This window comes from Nycticebus coucang, chromosome 11 (assembly GCF_027406575.1).
Source record: "Nycticebus coucang isolate mNycCou1 chromosome 11, mNycCou1.pri, whole genome shotgun sequence".
Taxonomy (NCBI): domain Eukaryota; kingdom Metazoa; phylum Chordata; class Mammalia; order Primates; family Lorisidae; genus Nycticebus; species Nycticebus coucang.
The window spans coordinates 48479844-48499107 of NC_069790.1; the positions used below are offsets into that span (position 1 = coordinate 48479844).

Sequence of the window (19264 nt, forward strand, 5' to 3'; positions counted from 1 at the left end):
ACAGAATCCAGCAACACATCAAACCATCATGACCAACTCAGCTTTATCCCAGGGTCTCAAGGCTGGTTCAATATATGTAAATCTGTAAGTACCCTGTTTCCCCGCAAATAAGACATCCTCCGAAAAATAAGATATACTTACAGGAAAGATAAGACATCCCCTGAAAATAAGACCTAGCACATCTTTGGGAGCACACCTTAAAATAAGACACTGCCTTATTTTCAGGGAAACAGGGTATAATTCAGCACATAAACAAATTAAAAAACAAAGACCATACGATTCTCTCAATTAATGCAGAAAAAGCTTTTGATAATATCCAGCAACCCTTCATGATCAGAGAACTTAAGAAAATTCGTATAGAAGGGACTTTTCTCAAACTGATAGAGGCCATCTACAGCAAACCCCAGCCAATATCGTATTGAATGGAGTTAAATTGAAATCATTTCCTCTCAGATCAGGAACCAGACAAGGCTGCCCATTGTCTCCATTGTTCTTCAACATTGTAATGGAAGTTTTAGCCACTGCAATTAGGGAAGAAAAGGTGATCAAGGGTATTTATATAAGGTCAGAAGAGATCAATCTTTCGCTCTTTGCAGATGATATGATTGTATATCTGGAAAACACTAGGGATTCTACTACAAAACTCTTAGAAGTGATCAAGGAATACAGGAGCATCTCAAGTTACAAAATCAACATTCATAAATCAGTAGCCTTTATATATACCAACAATAGTCAAGCTGAAAAAACAGTTAAGGACTCTATTCCATTCACAGTAGTGCCAAAGAACATGAAATATTTGGGAGTTTATCTAACAAAGGACGTGAAAGATCTCTAGAAAGAGAACTATGAAACTCTAAAAAAAGAAATCGCTGAAAATGTTAATAAATGGAAAAACATACCATGCTCATGGCTGGGAAGAATCAACATTGTTAAAACGTCCATACTACCCCCCAAAATATACAATTTTAATGCAATCCCTATTAAAGCTCCACTGTCATACTTTAAAGATCTGGAAAAAATAATACTTAGTTTTATATGGAATCAGAAAAAACCTTGAATAGCCAAGACATTACTCAGAAATAAAAACGAAGCAGGAAGAATCACACTACCAGACCTCAGACTATACTATAAATCGATAGTCATCAAAACAGCTGGTACTGGCACAAAAAACAGAGAAGTAGATGTCTAAAACAGAATAGAGAACCAAGAGATGAATCCAGCTACTTACCGTTATTTGATCTTTGACAAGCCAATTAAAAACATTCAGTAGGAAAAAGATTCCCTCTTAACAAATGGTGCTGGGTGAACTGGCTGGCAACCTGTAGAAGACTGAAACTGGACCCACACTTTTCACCATTAACTAAAATAGACTCTCACTGGATTAAAGATTTAAACTTAAGACATGAAACTATAAAAATACTAGAAGAGAGTGTAGGGAAAACCCTTGAAGAAATCGGTCTGGGTGAGTATTTTATGTGGAGGACCCACCGGGCAGTTGAAGCAGCTTCAAAAATACACTATTGGGGGGCGGCACCCGTGGCTCAAGGAGTAGGGCGCCGGTCCCATATGCCTGAGGTGGTGGGTTCAAACCCAGCCCCGGCCAAAAAAAAAAAAAAAAAAAGAAAAAGAAAAAATAATAACAAAAATACACTATTGGGACCTGATCAAACTAAAAAGCTTCTGAACAGCCAAGAACACAGTAAGTAAAGCAAGCAGACAGCCCTCAGAATGGGAGAAGATATTTGTACGTTATGTCTCCAACAAAGGTTTAATAACCAGAATCCACAGAGAACTGAAATGTATAAGCAAGAAAAGAACAAGTGATCCCATTGCAGGCTGGGCAAGGGACTTGAAGAGAAACTTCTCTGAAGAAGACAGCTACAGACATATGAAAAAATGCTCATCATCTTTAATCATCAGAGAAATGCAAATCAAAACTACTTTGAGATATTATGTAACTCCAGTAAGGTTAGCCCATATCACAAAATCCCAAGGCCAGAGATGTTGGCGTGGATGTGGAGAAAAGGGAACACTTCTACACTGCTGGTGGGAATGCAAATTAATACATTCCTTTTGGAAAGATGTTTGGAGAACACTTAGAGATCTAAAAATAGATCTGCCATTCAATCCTATAATTCCTCTACTAGGTCTATACCCAGAAGACCAAAAATCACATTATAACAAAGATATTTGCACCAGAATGTTTATTGCAGCCCAATTCGTAATTGCTAAGTCATGGAAAAAGCCCAAGTGCTCATCGATCCACAAATGGATTAATAAATTGTGGTATATGTACACCATGGAATATTATGCAGCCTTAAAGAAAGATGGAGACTTTACCTCTTTCATGTTTACATGGATGGAGCTGGAACATATTCTTCTTAGTAAATATCTCAAGAATGGAAGAAAATGTATCCAATGTATTCAGCCCTACTATAAAAGTAATTTATGGCTTTCATATGAAAGCTATAACCCAGTTATAAACTAAGAATATGGGAAAGGGGGAGAGGGAGAGGAGGGAGGGAGGAGGCTGGGCAGAGGGAGGGTGATTGGTGGGATTACACCTGCGTTGCATCTTACAAGGGTACATGTGAAACTTAGTAAATGTAAAATATTAATGTCTTAACATAATATCTAAGAAAATGCCAGGAAGGCTATGTTAACCAGTGTGATGAAAATGTGTCAAATGGTCTATAAAACCAGTGTATGGTGTCCCATGATTGCATTAATGTACACAGCTATGATTTAATAATAAAAAAAAAGAAATCTTGCATTGCCAGTACTCATGATATCACAGAGGATGATACTTACAGAAGAACACAGACTGCAGTGAGTGAACTGAAACGTAACTTGAAAGATTTGGACTCAATGTACAGAAGTTTTAGGGATACCTTTCTTTTTAATGCAAAAGAATGATATAAAAAACTATGTAATTAAGCCATACAAAGCTATTTCAATAAATATGCAAGAAAAATTAGAGTTGACCACAACACATTGTATCATATTTTAATTCACAGCATTTCTTTTTCAGTGGAATACATTAAATGATATTACGTACATGCCATAGCTGATGCAACTTAGATGGGAGGTTATGTGAAATACAGTTTCTCAATGATTTTCCAGTAGTTTTCTGGAGGATAGTAAAGTATCAATCAATGTCAATATCCCTGTTTATAATCACCCTAAACTTAATAGACTAAAATAAGTAGCATTTTAAAACCTGCAATTAAGACTTTCATTTTGGGGAATAACATTTGAGTCTCAATATCCATGTTTCTCCTGGTCAACAAGCACATGGGCTTTATTTGTACCTTATTTTCAACTTTTCCAGAGAGCAATGGTCTTCTCTCTTTAAGGTCTTCCATCGTCCCCTAATACAAATATTATGTACACCATAGAGTTTATATTTTGAGCTACTCCATGCCAAATGAGGTAAGATTAACTTATAATTTGTTTTCCTAGCTGGTCACAGGCAATGCATTAAATCAGTGCCAGTTATTATTATTGCTATTAGCCGTGTTACTTACAAGGAGCAGAGCATGGTAAAGTTTCATTGGCACTACATCTAATCTGCTATCGCTGTGCATTTTTGTAGGTGGAATTCGCTGTCCAAATAGCAGTGCTTTGCAAGAGGTGCGCAGCTGTAATGAGCATCCTTGTACTGTGTACCACTGGCAAACTGGTCCCTGGGGCCAGTGCATCGAAGACACCTCGGTATCGTCCTTCAACACAACTACAACTTGGAATGGGGAGGCCTCCTGCTCCATAGGCATGCAGACAAGGAAAGTCATCTGTGTGAGAGTCAACGTGGGCCAAGTGGGACCCAAAAAGTAAGGGCTTCAGAACGACAACAGTAAATCCTGTGGGCAGCCATGCAGAGCATTGGCTCAGCCTTCACTTGCTTCATGAAGTGGAGCGTTTCGATGCTTGTCAGACCTGTCCTCAAGAGTAAGATTTGTTTGTTTTGAATGTCAGCTGCTGATAAAGCTATAACAGCTTTAGAGTCTTGTACCTAGGATCCATAAATTCTGTAGAAATCTTTCTATCTGGTACCTACTTTCTGTTTTATTGTAGCACTTTCTGCTTTTATTAAGCTGGTGAGGCAATGAAAGAAGTGCTGGCTCTAGGCCTGGTTGATCAATAGTGACAGTATATGAAGTCCTAGCATTGTAGGTCACCCATGACCTCCTATATACCCGTAGGCAATGGAGACTGCCAATCTAGTTTAATTGGGTAGTAGCCTTCTGTGATCTGCCTTTCATTTCCCCTGGAAAATACTATATCAAAAATACTGAGGCCAACCATTATATCTTTCAGTGGCTAAATGAATAAGCCATTTACTTCCAAGAGAGAGCCTTGGGATAGGATGAGTATTATGACAAGCAGAAAACTGTCAGTTTCTCATGGTGAGAATGAGTTCTGTAACAGCAAGGCAAACCGTTTGCTGGCGGGAAGGACAAAGAACTCAAAAGTTGGCATGCTATACATGCTTTTGAGAAATACAAACAAGTTATGGCATATTGGGGCTATTTAATTGTTAGAAAACATTAATCAACTCTTTAAAAAGTTTAAGGGGTAAAAACCTCTTTGAAATTTAGAAAGCATAAATTTTTAAAAATTCATATCATCTTAGCTGTGTGAAACAAAAAAAGTAAAACCACTCAATTTTGCATGGGCGTTAAAAGTGACCTCCTATTTTTTAAATACTTGGCTAAGTGGCTAATATGCTGTGTGATCTTAAACCTGCTGCCTAACTCATTGCAGCCTCGGTTTTCCACCCATTGAAAGAATTTAAGGAAAAACATAATAATAATGTTATCACTCAATTCATGGTAGAAATTGTTGTTTTTTCTTAAGAATTTTAGATAATTCTTAGCATGTCAGAGAAATGAAAATAATGTATACAGTTTGGAAAACTCCATGGGATAAATAAGAATCCCATTGTGAGTTATTTTTATCCGACCAGGGTTCCAGACATTGGGAATATTTTGCTCCATATTTTATTTGTTTATGTCATTTGAATTTAGGAAATGATATGGGAGAATATATGCAAATCATATCTGAATGCATTGAGAGACTATTTGTAGATACCTCCAAACTAATATCTTAATAGAAATTTTGCCAAGGTTGCTATGAATCTAACTCAGGAACACAGCACACAGTGTGTTAAAAATTCAGCAGTGATAACAGCAGGCACAGAAGTCCTGAGTCCTAGAGGATTCTGAGTCTCTTTGGAGCAAGAACAGAGGCAGAAATAAATATTTACTGCAGAGGCACAGAAAGAGGATGACTGCGCTGGGCTTCCATGAATAACTTCACTCTATTCCTGTTCTATAGTTAATCACCTTTCAAATGTTGCTGTTGACATTTCTGTCACACAAACTGCAAAATATTTTTGCTGAGGAATAGATGTACATATATACAAACCTGTATGTGAAAGAACCTGCTGGATGAACATCACTGAATCATTCAGCTGGAAGGGCATCCAGAAGCCCCATGTCAGATCACCGCTATAACCACTGAAATTTTGCTATACCCTTGCAGCCTCTGTTCAATGACCTGGATTCGTCTCTAGATTTGTTAAATCAAATGGCTTTACTTTGCCCTTAAAATTCTGGAAAATGAAGTAAATACGGTGAATTGAAAAGAAAATGTTATTGCCCTTCTTACTTAAAATCTAGGTCAAATTCAGCGAATACTTTCCACTACTAGATTTTTGAACAAAATGCAAATAGAAAACTTGTTTTAAACTTCTCTTAATAAAACAGATTACCTTGCAATGGTAAAGTCAATGTTATGGATCTTATCTATTCTCCCAATAACAAACTTCAACTTCTATCACATCTGTTTAATTTGACCTTGAATAAGATTTGGGGGAAAATCAATTTCTTGATTTAAATCACAAACACTAAATACGAACAATACAACGGAGAAAGGAAGCATCTTGGCTGAACCATTTCCCTTCCCAAAGGAAGTCGGAATTCATTTTATTGGATGTAATCTAGGCTATATAATTTATCTTTGTGTGTGCATTTAACGACTTTGTTGTTAGTAATTTTGTTCTCCACAGTTAGCTAAGTCTCTTGCTGTGTCTATTTCTAAACGAAAAGGGAATATTTGAAAGTTGTCAATGATAACATTGTAAATTCCATTGATTTATTTGAGGCTAATATTTGAAGAGCAGGCAGCTGAGTAATGCCCTCCCATTGTTAAAGTTGTAAAACTGTCTCATTGAAAAGGAGTGTTGTCAGTAATAATTACTGACCAATAATTTCATGGCTTCAAAAGAATTAACTGGATTATGTGTGGGTTTTACTGTATAATGTTTCCTGATTAAGAAAGAATGCAGCGGGCAGCACCTGTGGCTCAATGGAGTAGGGCACCGGCCCCATATGCCGGAGGTGGCAGGTTCAAACCCAGCCCTGGTGAAAAACTGCCAAAAAAAAAAAGGAAAGAAAGAATGCAGCTTAAGTTGTAATTCTAGTGATTTGCAACCTAAATTATAACAGTATTTTTACTTCTAGGATTCCCATCTAAATTTCTTTGTTGTCTATGACTTTGAATAGTCAAAGCAATTAGGAAAAGCCAAGCTTACACAAGAAAGATCAAAAATGAGGTGTCAGCAAAATGCTATAAAGAGATCAAGGAAAAATAGATTAATGACATTGGTTGGGTTTTTTTTATTTATTTTTATATATACATGTGTTTATTAGGTTTCCATTTTTTTGTCTTCACAAAATTAAAAAGGCTTAAAATTTAATGACAATAACAATGTTTAAGATAAGGACTAGAAACAAAAATCCTTGTAAAGAATGAACGAACATAAATACATTCAGAAAAGGAATCAGACAATTGCTACATTGAAATATTAAGCAATAATAATAATAATAATAATGCAAAGAAAGTAACATTCACATTATCAAATAAGAGTATGTCTATTATAGAATGCTTTGACTCTGAGATTCAGTGTGGAGTCATCAGTTAACTTCATTGGTTGTTTTTGCTCATAGTTCAGTTCTGAAAATTTAAGTTACTTGATAAAAGACAATTTATCTGGAACTACACAAAATTTGGCTTTTCTTATACAGAGTATTTCTAAATTCTATTTCCCGCTGATTTGCCAATTTATTCCGACAAGAGTTATGCTGGTTGTTTAGATTATTTCTTAAATGCCTGTTAATTTAGTTGGCAGGAAACTATATAACCTCAAAAGAGAATTGCTTAGATATCAGAATAAGTTACTTTGAATTAATACGAATTATGTATTACATTTTATTTTTCCAATATAAATCTTTTTCTAGTGTTAATGCTTTATAATTGACTGCTTGCAATAGTAGTATCAACCATGAAAATGCAGAGAAAAATTGGGAAATTTAAAAATCCTATAATAAACATATTTTAATAAGACAGTATATTTAAACCCCCTACATCAGATTCCTATTATTTCCTAGGGATTGAAAACCTTATATAAAGTAAAACATTCTTATCTGTCTCCTGTCTTTCCAATATACAACACATTTTTTGCCATATTTTTAAAATATTAATTCAAGGGCGGCGCCTGTAGCTCAAAGGGGTAGGGCGCCGGCCCCATATGCCAAAGGCGGTGGGTTCAAACCCAGCACCGGCCCAAAATTGTAAAATACTATAATTGATGTCAAGCACACGATATTTTAAAGTTCCTGAGGGACTATTTTTAATTTATTCATATCTACATTTTTTGTTCCCCCAAAGATATTATAGCTTATAGCTTATAAAAATATAAAAAGTATTTCAAATCCCATAATTTAAAATTAGGGACAAAATGGAAGAAAAACGAAGAATAGATAAGTTAAGCCAAGAGTAAAGCAAGAAGTGTTTATCATAATAATTTATATACTTTTATTCTCTTATTATTTATTACTAAATACACAGCTATTACTACAAGATCAGTTTTGAGAAGATAGTATATAAAGAATGTATTACATTATAATTTATTTTATGCTATACATATTTTAGAAAAATAAAAAGTGTAGAGTAACCTGAAAACTTTATAATAGGCAGAAAGCCTACTTGGTTATACAAAAATGTAAAATTGGATTCTTGAATTAGTCAGTTGAATTTCAACATAATATTTCTAAAGCATATTAGAGAACAAATATTTATTAATGGAGATATTATTACAGGAGGATAAGGCATAATTGTCATATATTGTTCTAGGTAGCATAATTGCTATTAGTAAATCTATACATCTTGTCTTTGGAAGTGTAATTGAAGTTCAACTTGAAAGAATTCATTTAATTGTATAGTTGTTGTCAAAAGTAAAAAGGTTCTTGGATGTTAAGTAATATACATTGGTGACTATTTTTTGTAAATTTAACAATGAAAATCATAACAAAACTAAATTATCTTTTTTTTTTAGCTTAGTAGCTAAAAAAATTATTAGCCTAATAATTTCCCATTCCTTTTTCTAGATGTCCTGAAAGCCTTCGACCTGAAACGGTGAGGCCTTGCCTGCTTCCTTGTAAGAAGGACTGTATTGTGACCCCATACAGTGACTGGACGTCATGCCCCTCCTCGTGTAAAGAAGGTAGGGTGTCCGGAGTTCTGAAGGCTCTTTACCTAGAAAACCCACCCAACAGGACTTTCAAGTTATTCTGGCAGAGTAATGTTTATGAGTCTTGCACAGGGCTGTGTAACTGTGGTTTGGCATGCACGCCATAAGCCCAGCTTTTATTTCCCTCTAGAAAATAACACTGCTTTAGAATATCAAACAAATTATTTTATACCAAAATGTGGTATATGAAATTTTATGAGACATGTTAAAGTGATAGGATTCTAGACTTTATTATATTAGTAATGGTTACTTTTACATTAATTCTGAAAAAATTTATAGTGGTCTTATGTATTTTAAAAAGAATATACAGTGCTCTTATCTATATACATGGCTTCCAACATACTTAATGGCAAGAAATAACATGGGGCCCTGCGTGGTAGCTCACGCATATAATCCCAGCACTTGGAAGGCCGAGGCGGGTGGATTGCCTAAGCTCACATGTTTGAGATCAGCCTGAGCAAGAACAAAGCCCCCATCTCTTAAAAATAGCCGGGCTTATGGCAGGCGCCTGTACTCCCAGCTAATTGGAGGCTGAGACAAGAGAATTGCTTAAGCCCAGGAGTTTGAGGCTGCTGTGAGCTATGATGCCAGGACACTCCACGAAGGGTGACAAAGTGAGATTCTGTCTCAAAAAAAAGAAAGAAAAAGAAAAGAAGTAACATGGGACCAGATTGACTACAGAATTAATGATGCAGCCCCGAAAGTGGGAATGAAAGAAAGTAATGATTTAAGGTCAAAGTTTTATGCTTACTTGTCAGGATTGAAGATGAATATTAAATTGAACAATAGTGCCTTAAAAAAAAAAAAAAAAGAAAGAAAGAAAGAAATGATCAAATTATTTCCCTGCCAACATGTAATGTGTCATGAGACATTTAGAAGATAATAAGTATTTGTTCCCAGTTTTATTTAGTTTCGCTTTTATTACTTGAAGACAAAGACTCCTTGGCATAGATACTTTGATAATTCTTCCTTTATCCTCCAGAAAAGTCTTTTCTCATTGTTGCTGAGAAAGGTATCAACATTCTCCAGGTGGTTTACGCAGTAACTGAGCAACTTTCTTGACAGTGTCTTGCTGTCTCCTATTTCCTATTTTACTATCCCAACGAATAGAGATAATTTTCTTAAATTCTCCTTGTGCTTTTGTTTTATATATGCTCTTGACTCTTACTAGATTCAGTTAAGAATCAGCCTTTAGTTTAACAATGATATTAAATTTGCAAATTTTATTAAAATCTTTTAGAATAGCTGTTATAAATTTTAACAATGAATTTTTTTATAATGTGATTGCCATTTTATATACATTAGAACCTCTGTAAGTTGACCGTCCAAGAGACTGCAACAAACTCGTCAACATTCAAAGGTGGTCAACATAAGGAACTAGGCCTATTGTAATGATTTAAAAGTGTAGTACATGTCTGGTCTATGAAAATTAGGTCAACTCAAAGAGATGGTCAAGGTAGGGAGGTGGTCAATTATGGAGGTTCTACTATAGTTGAAACGTAAGTTCCTTTTTCTGCATTTCCTATTTTAAATCCTCCTAAGTATCAAATTATCAATAATAGGACATTTTTATTTTAAAAATATTTTTAAAATATTTTAAGGCATTTAGATAGATTTTAAGGGGAGAAGGAAGTTATATTTAAAAGTATTAACTTTTAAAAATATTTTTAAAATATTTTAAGGCATTTAGATAGATTATAAGAGGAGAAGGAAGTTATAAACATTAACTGTTTAAATAATATTAATAGCATAACCTGAGTATGGAATGGCATTGTCTGATATTTTGATCCTGATTTATTTCCTTTATTCCTTTATTTTCCTAAAAGTTAAATAACATTTGATATCCTCTGGTTTCACCACAGTTGGCAACAGAATAGTACTTTCTTATAGATTAACATTTCTATGGTTAATTGTTGGTTATTCATTACTTTGGTTAAAAAATGTTCTTATTATATGGAATTAATACACTTACTAATTTTATTCTTAATGTTCTACTTGATCTTTTGTGTTAGTGTGAGATAAGGTCATTTACTAATAATTTCAAAACATATATAGTTACATTTATAACTAAATGATTATTAATCCAATATAAATCTTAAGTGAAATTTCTGAAAGTAGGAAGACTTTACTTTTTCCTTGTACTGGGTATTTCCTTGTATTGTATAAAGTATTTTAAAATAAAAGTTGACTTGTTCTACCAGGGGTTGATTTCAAGACTGTTCATTTTAAAGTGTCAAAGGAGGTGAGACTGACATGAATTTTATGACACAAATTAAACTGATGTGCCCCTTTTAGTACAATAAAAGGATTTTTTTTCTATAAAATATGGATTCAGTCAAAAGGCCATACCTAAAGAGAAGGGAGGCAAGTTTCCTTAATGCTGTAAGTTCCCCACCCTGGCAAAGTATATCAAAGAAATACATTTTAAAAATAGTAACAGAAGATTTCATTACATTTATTTTAGAACAATCACCCAATAAAAATAAAGAATCAGAATTGTTCTCCTTTCTTTAGACCTTTATTTGAAAATAATTTTGGACATTGGAATGTATCCAGGAATTAGGAACCATTTTAATAGCCTATGAATTTTCTACTGTAAGTTCTTGAAAGTGCATGTGTATCATGTTCTGTGTTATGATTGTAAGTGCCTGGGAAGGAAATTTAGAAGTAGAGGGTTTTTTTTTTTTTTTTACTCATAAAAATACCATCCTTGAAAATGAAAAATATGAGTTTTAAATTTGTGATTTTTACAGCACTAAGAAAAAGATTTACTTTTTTCTGTTTGATCATTTATAAAATAAAAAATGTATGTGAAAAGCATAATACACTCCAGAAAACATTTTAGCAGAGCAATGAGGGAATAAGTAGATTGAGAATGGCATACATGTGTTAACTAAATTAGTACTCATTTGTGTATATATACATAAATACTTACTGAATTACTTATTTATTGATTCCTGTATATAACTAGAATACTGACAGTCTTGTAGGGAAATTCAGTCCCTGACATCAAGGAAGCTTTTGATCTCATTTAAAAAATGGAACTCTTGGGCGGCGCCTATGGCTCAAAGGGGTAGGGCGCCAGCCCCATATGCCAGAGGTGGCGGGTTTAAACCCAGCCCTGGCCAAAAACAAAAACAAAAACAAACAAACAAAAAAAAAAGGAACTCTTCTACTTAGATCAGATAATGTAAGACTTTGATTCAATTACAAGATTTAATGGTAAAACACAAAGAGCTCTAGGGAAGGGAATAGAAAAATCATTGTGAGAGCAAATATATCAGCAAAAATCCTGTTTAATGTAAATTTGGAGAAGCCCTGTCCATTGGAGCCCATAGTGTGTGTAGGATAAGGGAGATGCAAAGTTGAAAAGGAGGATGGATAAAAGTTACAGAAGAGCAAATTGGACTTAACTCCGATATGTAGCAGAACGCACTTTTATTTTTGTGATATAAGAACAGTGGTAAGTTTCATGATGCAATGGATTAATTGGACTCTGAATCAGTAGTTCTAGTTTGGATACAGGATGTGGCCATTTAAGTTGACTTTAAGCAAGATACTTAAGTTCTCCAAGCCTTACTTATAATATCTATGAGTTGTTCCACAGCTCAAATAAGATAATATATAGTAAAGCACCTATGGTTTGTGAACTATTATATAATTGATATAGTATTTGTTGTGTAGGCTATAGTGATTATAAGCTTCATAGGAAAGGCACAGCATCCTACAGAGTCAGTAGTTGGTAAATGTTTTAGTTTGGTGTATTGAAAGCAGTGTTTCTGAAAAGTTTAGTCTCATATCAAAGTGGGAAACATTTAGATTGTGTAAAAGAAAAATTACTAACACAGTATCCTAACAATTATCTATTGGGGATTTACTGATCAAATTACTAATTATTTTCAGATGCTTCCTTGTGTAATTAAACATCATATGTATTAGTTTAAGAAATCGTTCTCTTTTTTTTATTCTACTAAGATTTTTTGAGAAACTATAATGTGTCAGGCACTCTTCTAAATGTAAGGGATTAGTAGTAAACAACGAAGCCAATGTTTTTGTTCTCAGGAATCTACATTCTAGGGGTATGAGATAAACAAAGCATTTTATGGTTATTCTAATCTCTCAATGAGTGAAAAGGAAGATCAACCATGGGCATGAAGGTTGAGAGGGGAAAGTGTAGGGGATTTAAGGGGAAAAAAATGGGACATAATTTTGGAGAGTTTAAATTGGGTAAGCTAGTGATATGTAGTAGAATTTCTAGGCAATATCAAGTGTCCATTTAGTTATGTATTTAAAAAGAGATTGTTTTTGCCAGAGTTGCCAATGTTCCTCCAGTCAAGTTTATCTGCCTCAAGTCAGAAGAAATGTAGGGATATAGAGTCGAACCTTTGTACGTTGACCACCCAGGGGACTGTAACAAACTGGTCAACATATGGAGGTCATATAAGGTACTAGCCTTACTGGGCTGATAGAAACACGTGACGCATGTCCAGTCTATGAAAATTAGGTCAACTTAAGGAGGTAGTCAATGTAGGCAGAGGGTCAACTATGGAGGTTCTGCAGTAATTGATTTTTTATTAGGGTTGGGGCTTTCACAGGAGAATACAAGAAATAGGGCACCAGAAGTGTTTGTAAGAAAGTACCCTCTTTTCCCGAAAATAAGACATCCTCCGAAAATAAGACCTACTTACAGGAAAGATAAGACATCCCCTGAAAATAAGACCTAGCGCATCTTTGGGAGCACACCTTAAAATAAGACACTGTCTTATTTTCAGGGAAACAGGGTACTTATAATTGAGTATGGACTCTAACTTGGGCTGGATGGAAGCGAGTTCATGAAAAAATGATAGATAGTGAGACAATGATAGGAAAAGTATATGGCTGCCTCGATTGAATTTGATGACTAGAGTCCTCACATTTAGTAAGACAAGAAGTAAAGGAGATAAACAGGAAGGTTAGGAGTAATAGCCAGAAAGATGTATGACCAAGAGTATGCAGTTATCAATAATAACAACATCAAAAGATGAGCAGATGAGCAAATAATTGGTACAAGATAAAAGAAAAGATCACTGGACAGAAGGACATACAATAATTGAGTATCCAGGTGGCGTTGATGGTATAGTGGTGAGCATAGCTGCCTTTCAGTGTCCAGTGCAATGAATGCCATAACCATGTGGCTATCAAAGCCACCAAAGTGGTGGCAGGGGTAAGAAGAGAAAGGATCACAGTGAAAGAGGTTCTAAGGTCAAAAATTAATGAAGTGTTTCTAGACAAGTGCTACAAGGTAGATAACCAATGGTAAAGTTGATCACAGGGGCTGAGAGGAGTCGGATATTTTTAAAGGTGGAGGGAGGAGAAAAAACTAGGAAATAGCTAAATGGAACCATCTTCCACTGGCATGTGAAGGTGAGAGACTGTGTGTTCCAATGGATGCCATGGAGAAAGGGTTAGAAGATGGAGAGGAATTAGAAATTGAGCAGGGTTATGCACATAGACAGTGCTGTGTGCCAGGTTGTGGTGGAAGATCTGAATCTGGGGAAGGCTCATTTCTTATGGGGAGTGGCAGGAATGTGAGGTGTAATGGATTTACTTGGATTGGTTGCTTGGGTAGGAAACTGCTCTAAATTGAAATGCATTATGCCACTGGGAGACTATTTCCTTCTGGTGTTCCTGGAATAGCAGTGGCCAAAAAAAAAGTGAGAATGTCAACATGGGAACTGGCTCTCCTGGAAGCAAAGTCTCTCTAAGAGAGGGTTGATTTCACTGGGCACAGCTCATGTCACTGGGAACAGATCAGCCATGCCTGTTCTATTTGGCAGCTCTATATTGAGTCTTCTAGAACAAAAAGTGTTTAGAAACTCTAGGTGGTCATATTTTAAAAGAATAACTATAATTGTGTATTGAGGAAGTTTAAAAAAAAAAAAACAGGGGAGTGCTAGCAGGCTAAGAAGGGCCAGTTGTTGGCTAACAGTGCCAAGATGCTTTGTGTTCCCAAAGAAGCCTTTTGTGTTTTGTTTGAGGCTGAAAAGAAGGACACAGTGGTGTAATAGAAAGCCAGCCTTCTGTTGTGAAGAAAATAAAGCAATGACATAAGGTTAGATTTTTTTAACTATTTGGTAGCAGATGGGAATAATCCAAGTATTGTTGAAATTACACTGACTTCCTAACAAAATTTAAAAATCCTGCACAAAGTTAAATGCTCAAAGAGAGATAAGCTCAACAGAAAATTAATTCAAAGATGGAGCGATACTTTTTCATTTAACTCTTCAGGTAGAGAGCATCAATTTCATAAAGGTTTTGATCTCATTAAAAAGGAGATACCATTTCTTTAAATTACTATAAAGAGGCAAAATTACACTATATTATTTCAGAAAATGGAATAGAATAGCTCAGCATAGCTATTCCAGGAAGCTCATTCAGCAAATATTTATTAAGCACTTACTATGTGTGACTGTTGTTCTAGGTACTGAAACACAAACATGAATGGACATACTACATGTGTAATACTACACATAATAAATTGGGTATAAATACATACAGGAAAGTATAAGAGCTATAAAATTCCAAGTTTGCCAGCTCCAGTTATTAGTTAGAAACCTTCCATTTTTCTTTTTTAATGTGTGCTATAGCTCTCCCGTTGTCTGTGCTCTGATGAGAGCTCTATTCCCTGGCTGAGTTCTACAGTGCGGTTACTTTAAGTGCACAAGCAATTTCTCAACTGCGAACTGAAAAGAAACAGACCTCCCAGTGAGTAAAAGCAGGGGTGTCATGACACTCCCTGTGTTACTCCATTAAACTTCTTCTCTAGGTATTATGGCTTGAAGAATTTCACTTTAATCAGGTCTTAATATCTATCCTGTGAACTGCACAAGGTTAAGCAATTTGAACTTTTTGTGAGAACAAATGGATTGCTATTGTGGAATAAATTAAGGAAGTGAAGAGTCATCATAGGGCTACATAACGCATACAGATTTGTGAAGTTTGTGATGAGAAGGGAGTAGAAGAATGGCTCAGAGTTGTACTTCAAAGTGACATTCTTTCTGTTAAGTCAAACAAAATAGAATCGAAGCACTATCGTTTGGTTGCTGCCTCACAGATTGGAACAGTGCTGGCTCTGCTGTAGGTGACATCAGATAGTTAATGACTAGGAGCTTCAGTCTGTAAAGTGACACAGTTGCTGGACTTATCATCTCCCCCCAGTCCCCAGATCCCTTGGTCTCAATCCCGTGTCTGTTTTCTGTCTGCAGGTTGAGGACTAATTGCTTCTAAGAATTTTGACCACCTGGGGAACAAAGACCCATTTTTGCTCTTTTTTTCCTTCTGTTAACAATAAAAAATCTCTCTCTTTCCCCCAATGCTTAAAATCTTAAGAGAATGGTCATTTAGTTTTTGTACTTTTTAAAGAAGATTAATAACAGATCAAAAACATAAGAAAATAATACAGATTACAATAGAAGGATGGATCCAGGGAGTGAAAGGGGGAGGAGGATGAAAGGAAGAGAAAAAATATACTACAAAATCAAAGTTAAGGTAAGCTCCTGCAATTGGGAAGAAAATTAGCTCTGAGATTCTGGTGACCAAAGCAAAAAATGGAAGCACAATGGATTTTTAACAGATTGTCAAGGGAAACAAAATTTTTCTTAGCTCTGAGTATTACAGGAATTTATCACCTGGGCCTTAAAATAGGGGTCATTTGGACAATTTAATGAGTGGAGATTGCATTAGCGATTTATTAAAAGTCCTATTAACAATTCTTAGATCTTCCCTAGATAAATCATATTTGACATGTAAAAGCTGCAGCTGGCATTCAAGCTACTATTGTCACACTTAAAAGTCCCTGACAATATTTTCAAATACTTTAATCCTCTGCTGTCCAGTACTTCCAGTTCTCAATTCCCAACTCTATAACCTGTAGTGTTCCAGATATTCATTAAGATAGTTAATGTGATCCTAAATAGTACAAGTTTCCCCCCCTGGTGGTAATAATTCTAAAAAGTTGCATGTGACTCCAGAATCTAAAATTGCAAAGGGACATACCTGCTCGTGTATTCCAGTAGATCTCAAACCTGGCTCTTCATCCTAATTACCTGGCAAGCATTTCATTTTTTATTTATTTATTTATTCATAGAGACAGAGTCTTACTCTGCCACCCTGAATAGAGTGCTATCGTGTCATAGTTCACAGCAACTTCAAACTCCTGGGATAAGCGATCCTCTTGCTTCAGTCTCCGAAGTAGCTGGAACTACAGACACCCACCACAACGTCCAGCAAGCTTTTCTATTTTTAGTAGAGACAGGGTCTCGCTCTTGCTCAGTCTGGTCTTCAACTCCTGATCTCAAGCAATCCACCCACCTTGGCCTCCCAGAGTACTAGGATTACAGGTGTGAGCCACCACACCTGGTCTGGCAAGCTTTTTAAAAAATCAAATTCAAAATTCCAACTCCCAAAAGGTAATGGTTTAATAGTGCAAGGTATAGGCCTAGAACTATTGTTGTAGTTAAAGAGATTCTCCTATGAAGTCATCCATTTAGTAATCACTAATCTGATCTATGCTTCTGTCTAATAAAGGAATCAACTCTAAAGATAGCTAGGGAGTCAGTTGCCCAAACCATGTTGAGGGATGCCCTGATTTCACGGGAAAAGAGGTTTCTTTGTGAGAAAATTCAGATTGTTAAATCATATTTTTTCCAGTACCATTATATCTTTGAAAAGTTTTAATTTTATTTCTGGTTAAACTTCAGTTGTTAGGGGTTGATAACCCTCTAAAAGTCTAAGTACCAAATATTCAAAGATCTTGCAAAATTATGGAAATACATCGGGGGAAATTCTATTAGTGTAATTCTTTAGGGAACTCTTTTGTAAGCAAAACTCTGTACCATGCAGGTAAGAATGTACCAAAATTAAAATATGTTTTATTAAAATTAGCAAATTTAATGCATTATCTGTTTTTAATACAAAAAAAATTAACATCCTTGTATCAGTAATACTGTCAAATGGATATCTTTACTGAAGGTAAATCTTAATTCCTTTTCTATATTTTAACATAATTTGGAGTTATTTACTTACAGTAGTGATTGCTGCTTCTTTAAAAAGTCTACCTACATTTTACTCACCCTTATTATGAAACCAATGTAGGACCTTCACATGAAAGCTATAACCCAGTTACAACCTAAGAATAGGGAAAAGGGGGAAAGGGAGGGGAGGGAGGGGGGAGGTAGGTGGAGGGAGGGGGATTAATGGGATTACACCTGCAGTGCATCTTACAAGGGTATATGTGAATCTTAGTAAATGTGGAATATAAAGGTCTTAGCAAAATAACTAAGAAAATGCCAGGAAAGCTATGTTAACTAGTGTGATGAAAATGTGTCAAACGGTCTATGAACCAAGTGTATGGTGCCCCATGATCATAATAATGTACACAGCTATGATTTAATAAAAAAAAATAAAAAGTCTGCCTATAAAAAAACCACTTTCATTTCACTATTTAGAGCCATGATGTTTAGAGTGTGACCTGAATTGAAGATCTTAGACTGTTTAACATGAATAATAAATGATTTGAATAACTTAGAAGTTATGCATTTCAAATTAAGTGAATAACAAAGAAATAAAATTTCACATCATAGCATTAAATATATTCTCCTAAAGAAGATTCATTACATGTGTATGAGTCCCAGGTGGTGAACAGGGCTAGGAAAAATAGCATGAAAATAAATTTAAGGTAGAGGAAAATAAATTAATTAGATCTGTCATCTTCCTCAAGAGGAAAGAAATATCCAAAAGAGCAATTACATTGTATTATAACTGCACACTAGGAAGGCTGATTGACTCCGGAACTGTTCTCCATTCTTCACATTTTTAAGTATAAGTTGATTGAGTTTTTGATCTAAGTGGTCTTTGGGAGAATTTAGTGAACTATTAGACTAGATAAAACCACTCATTCAGGGATGTCAGGCATGTGTTGCTGCCAGCAACATAATTTCATTGCACAGACTGGTATCCGGAGGTTCTTTTGTCAGTGCAAAGTAACGAGGTTAAAAACCTGCCTTATTGCAGGGGACTCTGGAGTCAGGAAGCAGTCTCGACATCGGGTCATCATTCAGATGCCAGCCAACGGAGGCCGTGACTGCTCAGATCCTCTCTATAAAGAGAAGTCCTGCGAGGCACCTCCAGTGTGCCAAAGCTACAGGTAATCGGGTCAGAGAAGAAGGTGCATGTGTGAGGGTGTTCAGCACGCCCCTGGCGAGGGCTCAACTACAACTTCAGCTTTACCTGAGAATTGAAAACAGTGTAACTTAAGCATCTGCACCCTCACTTTAATTTGTAATAAGATTAAAAATAAAAATAAATGAAGTCCTGGAGTCACAGGAGAGAAAAAGCATCGTGAGAGACGGGCTAAGCAAACATGTTTCAAGTCCACATCCTTTCAAAGGCTGAGGAAGGAAGTCAACCGTGTTCCTTCCGTAGGCTTGGTGGAGTTGGGGGTGTTTGTGGCTGTATCTGCCGTTGGTCGTCTCTTTGGGAGAGCTGCTCTGCCTCTGAAATTATCTCCAAGGAAGCAAATACCTGTGTAGATTTCCAACCTATTGTATTAGCTCCAGGAATTGGAGGAAATGTCTTATGTTGATATAAACTATAAGAAATGAGGAAAGTGATCGATAACTGTGAAACACACAT

At 35.6% G+C, this 19264-nt stretch overlaps 1 protein-coding gene across 1 annotated transcript in view; it reads left to right on the plus strand.

The window, feature by feature from the left end:
• THSD7A (thrombospondin type 1 domain containing 7A) overlaps positions 1-19264 on the plus strand; it is a 466447-nt gene that overhangs the window by 357280 nt on the left and 89903 nt on the right. The window contains exons 8-10 of the mRNA XM_053609606.1: positions 3596-3830; positions 8451-8566; positions 18644-18776. Coding sequence (XP_053465581.1) covers positions 3596-3830; positions 8451-8566; positions 18644-18776 — 484 coding nt within the window. The remainder of the gene's footprint in view (positions 1-3595; positions 3831-8450; positions 8567-18643; positions 18777-19264) is intronic.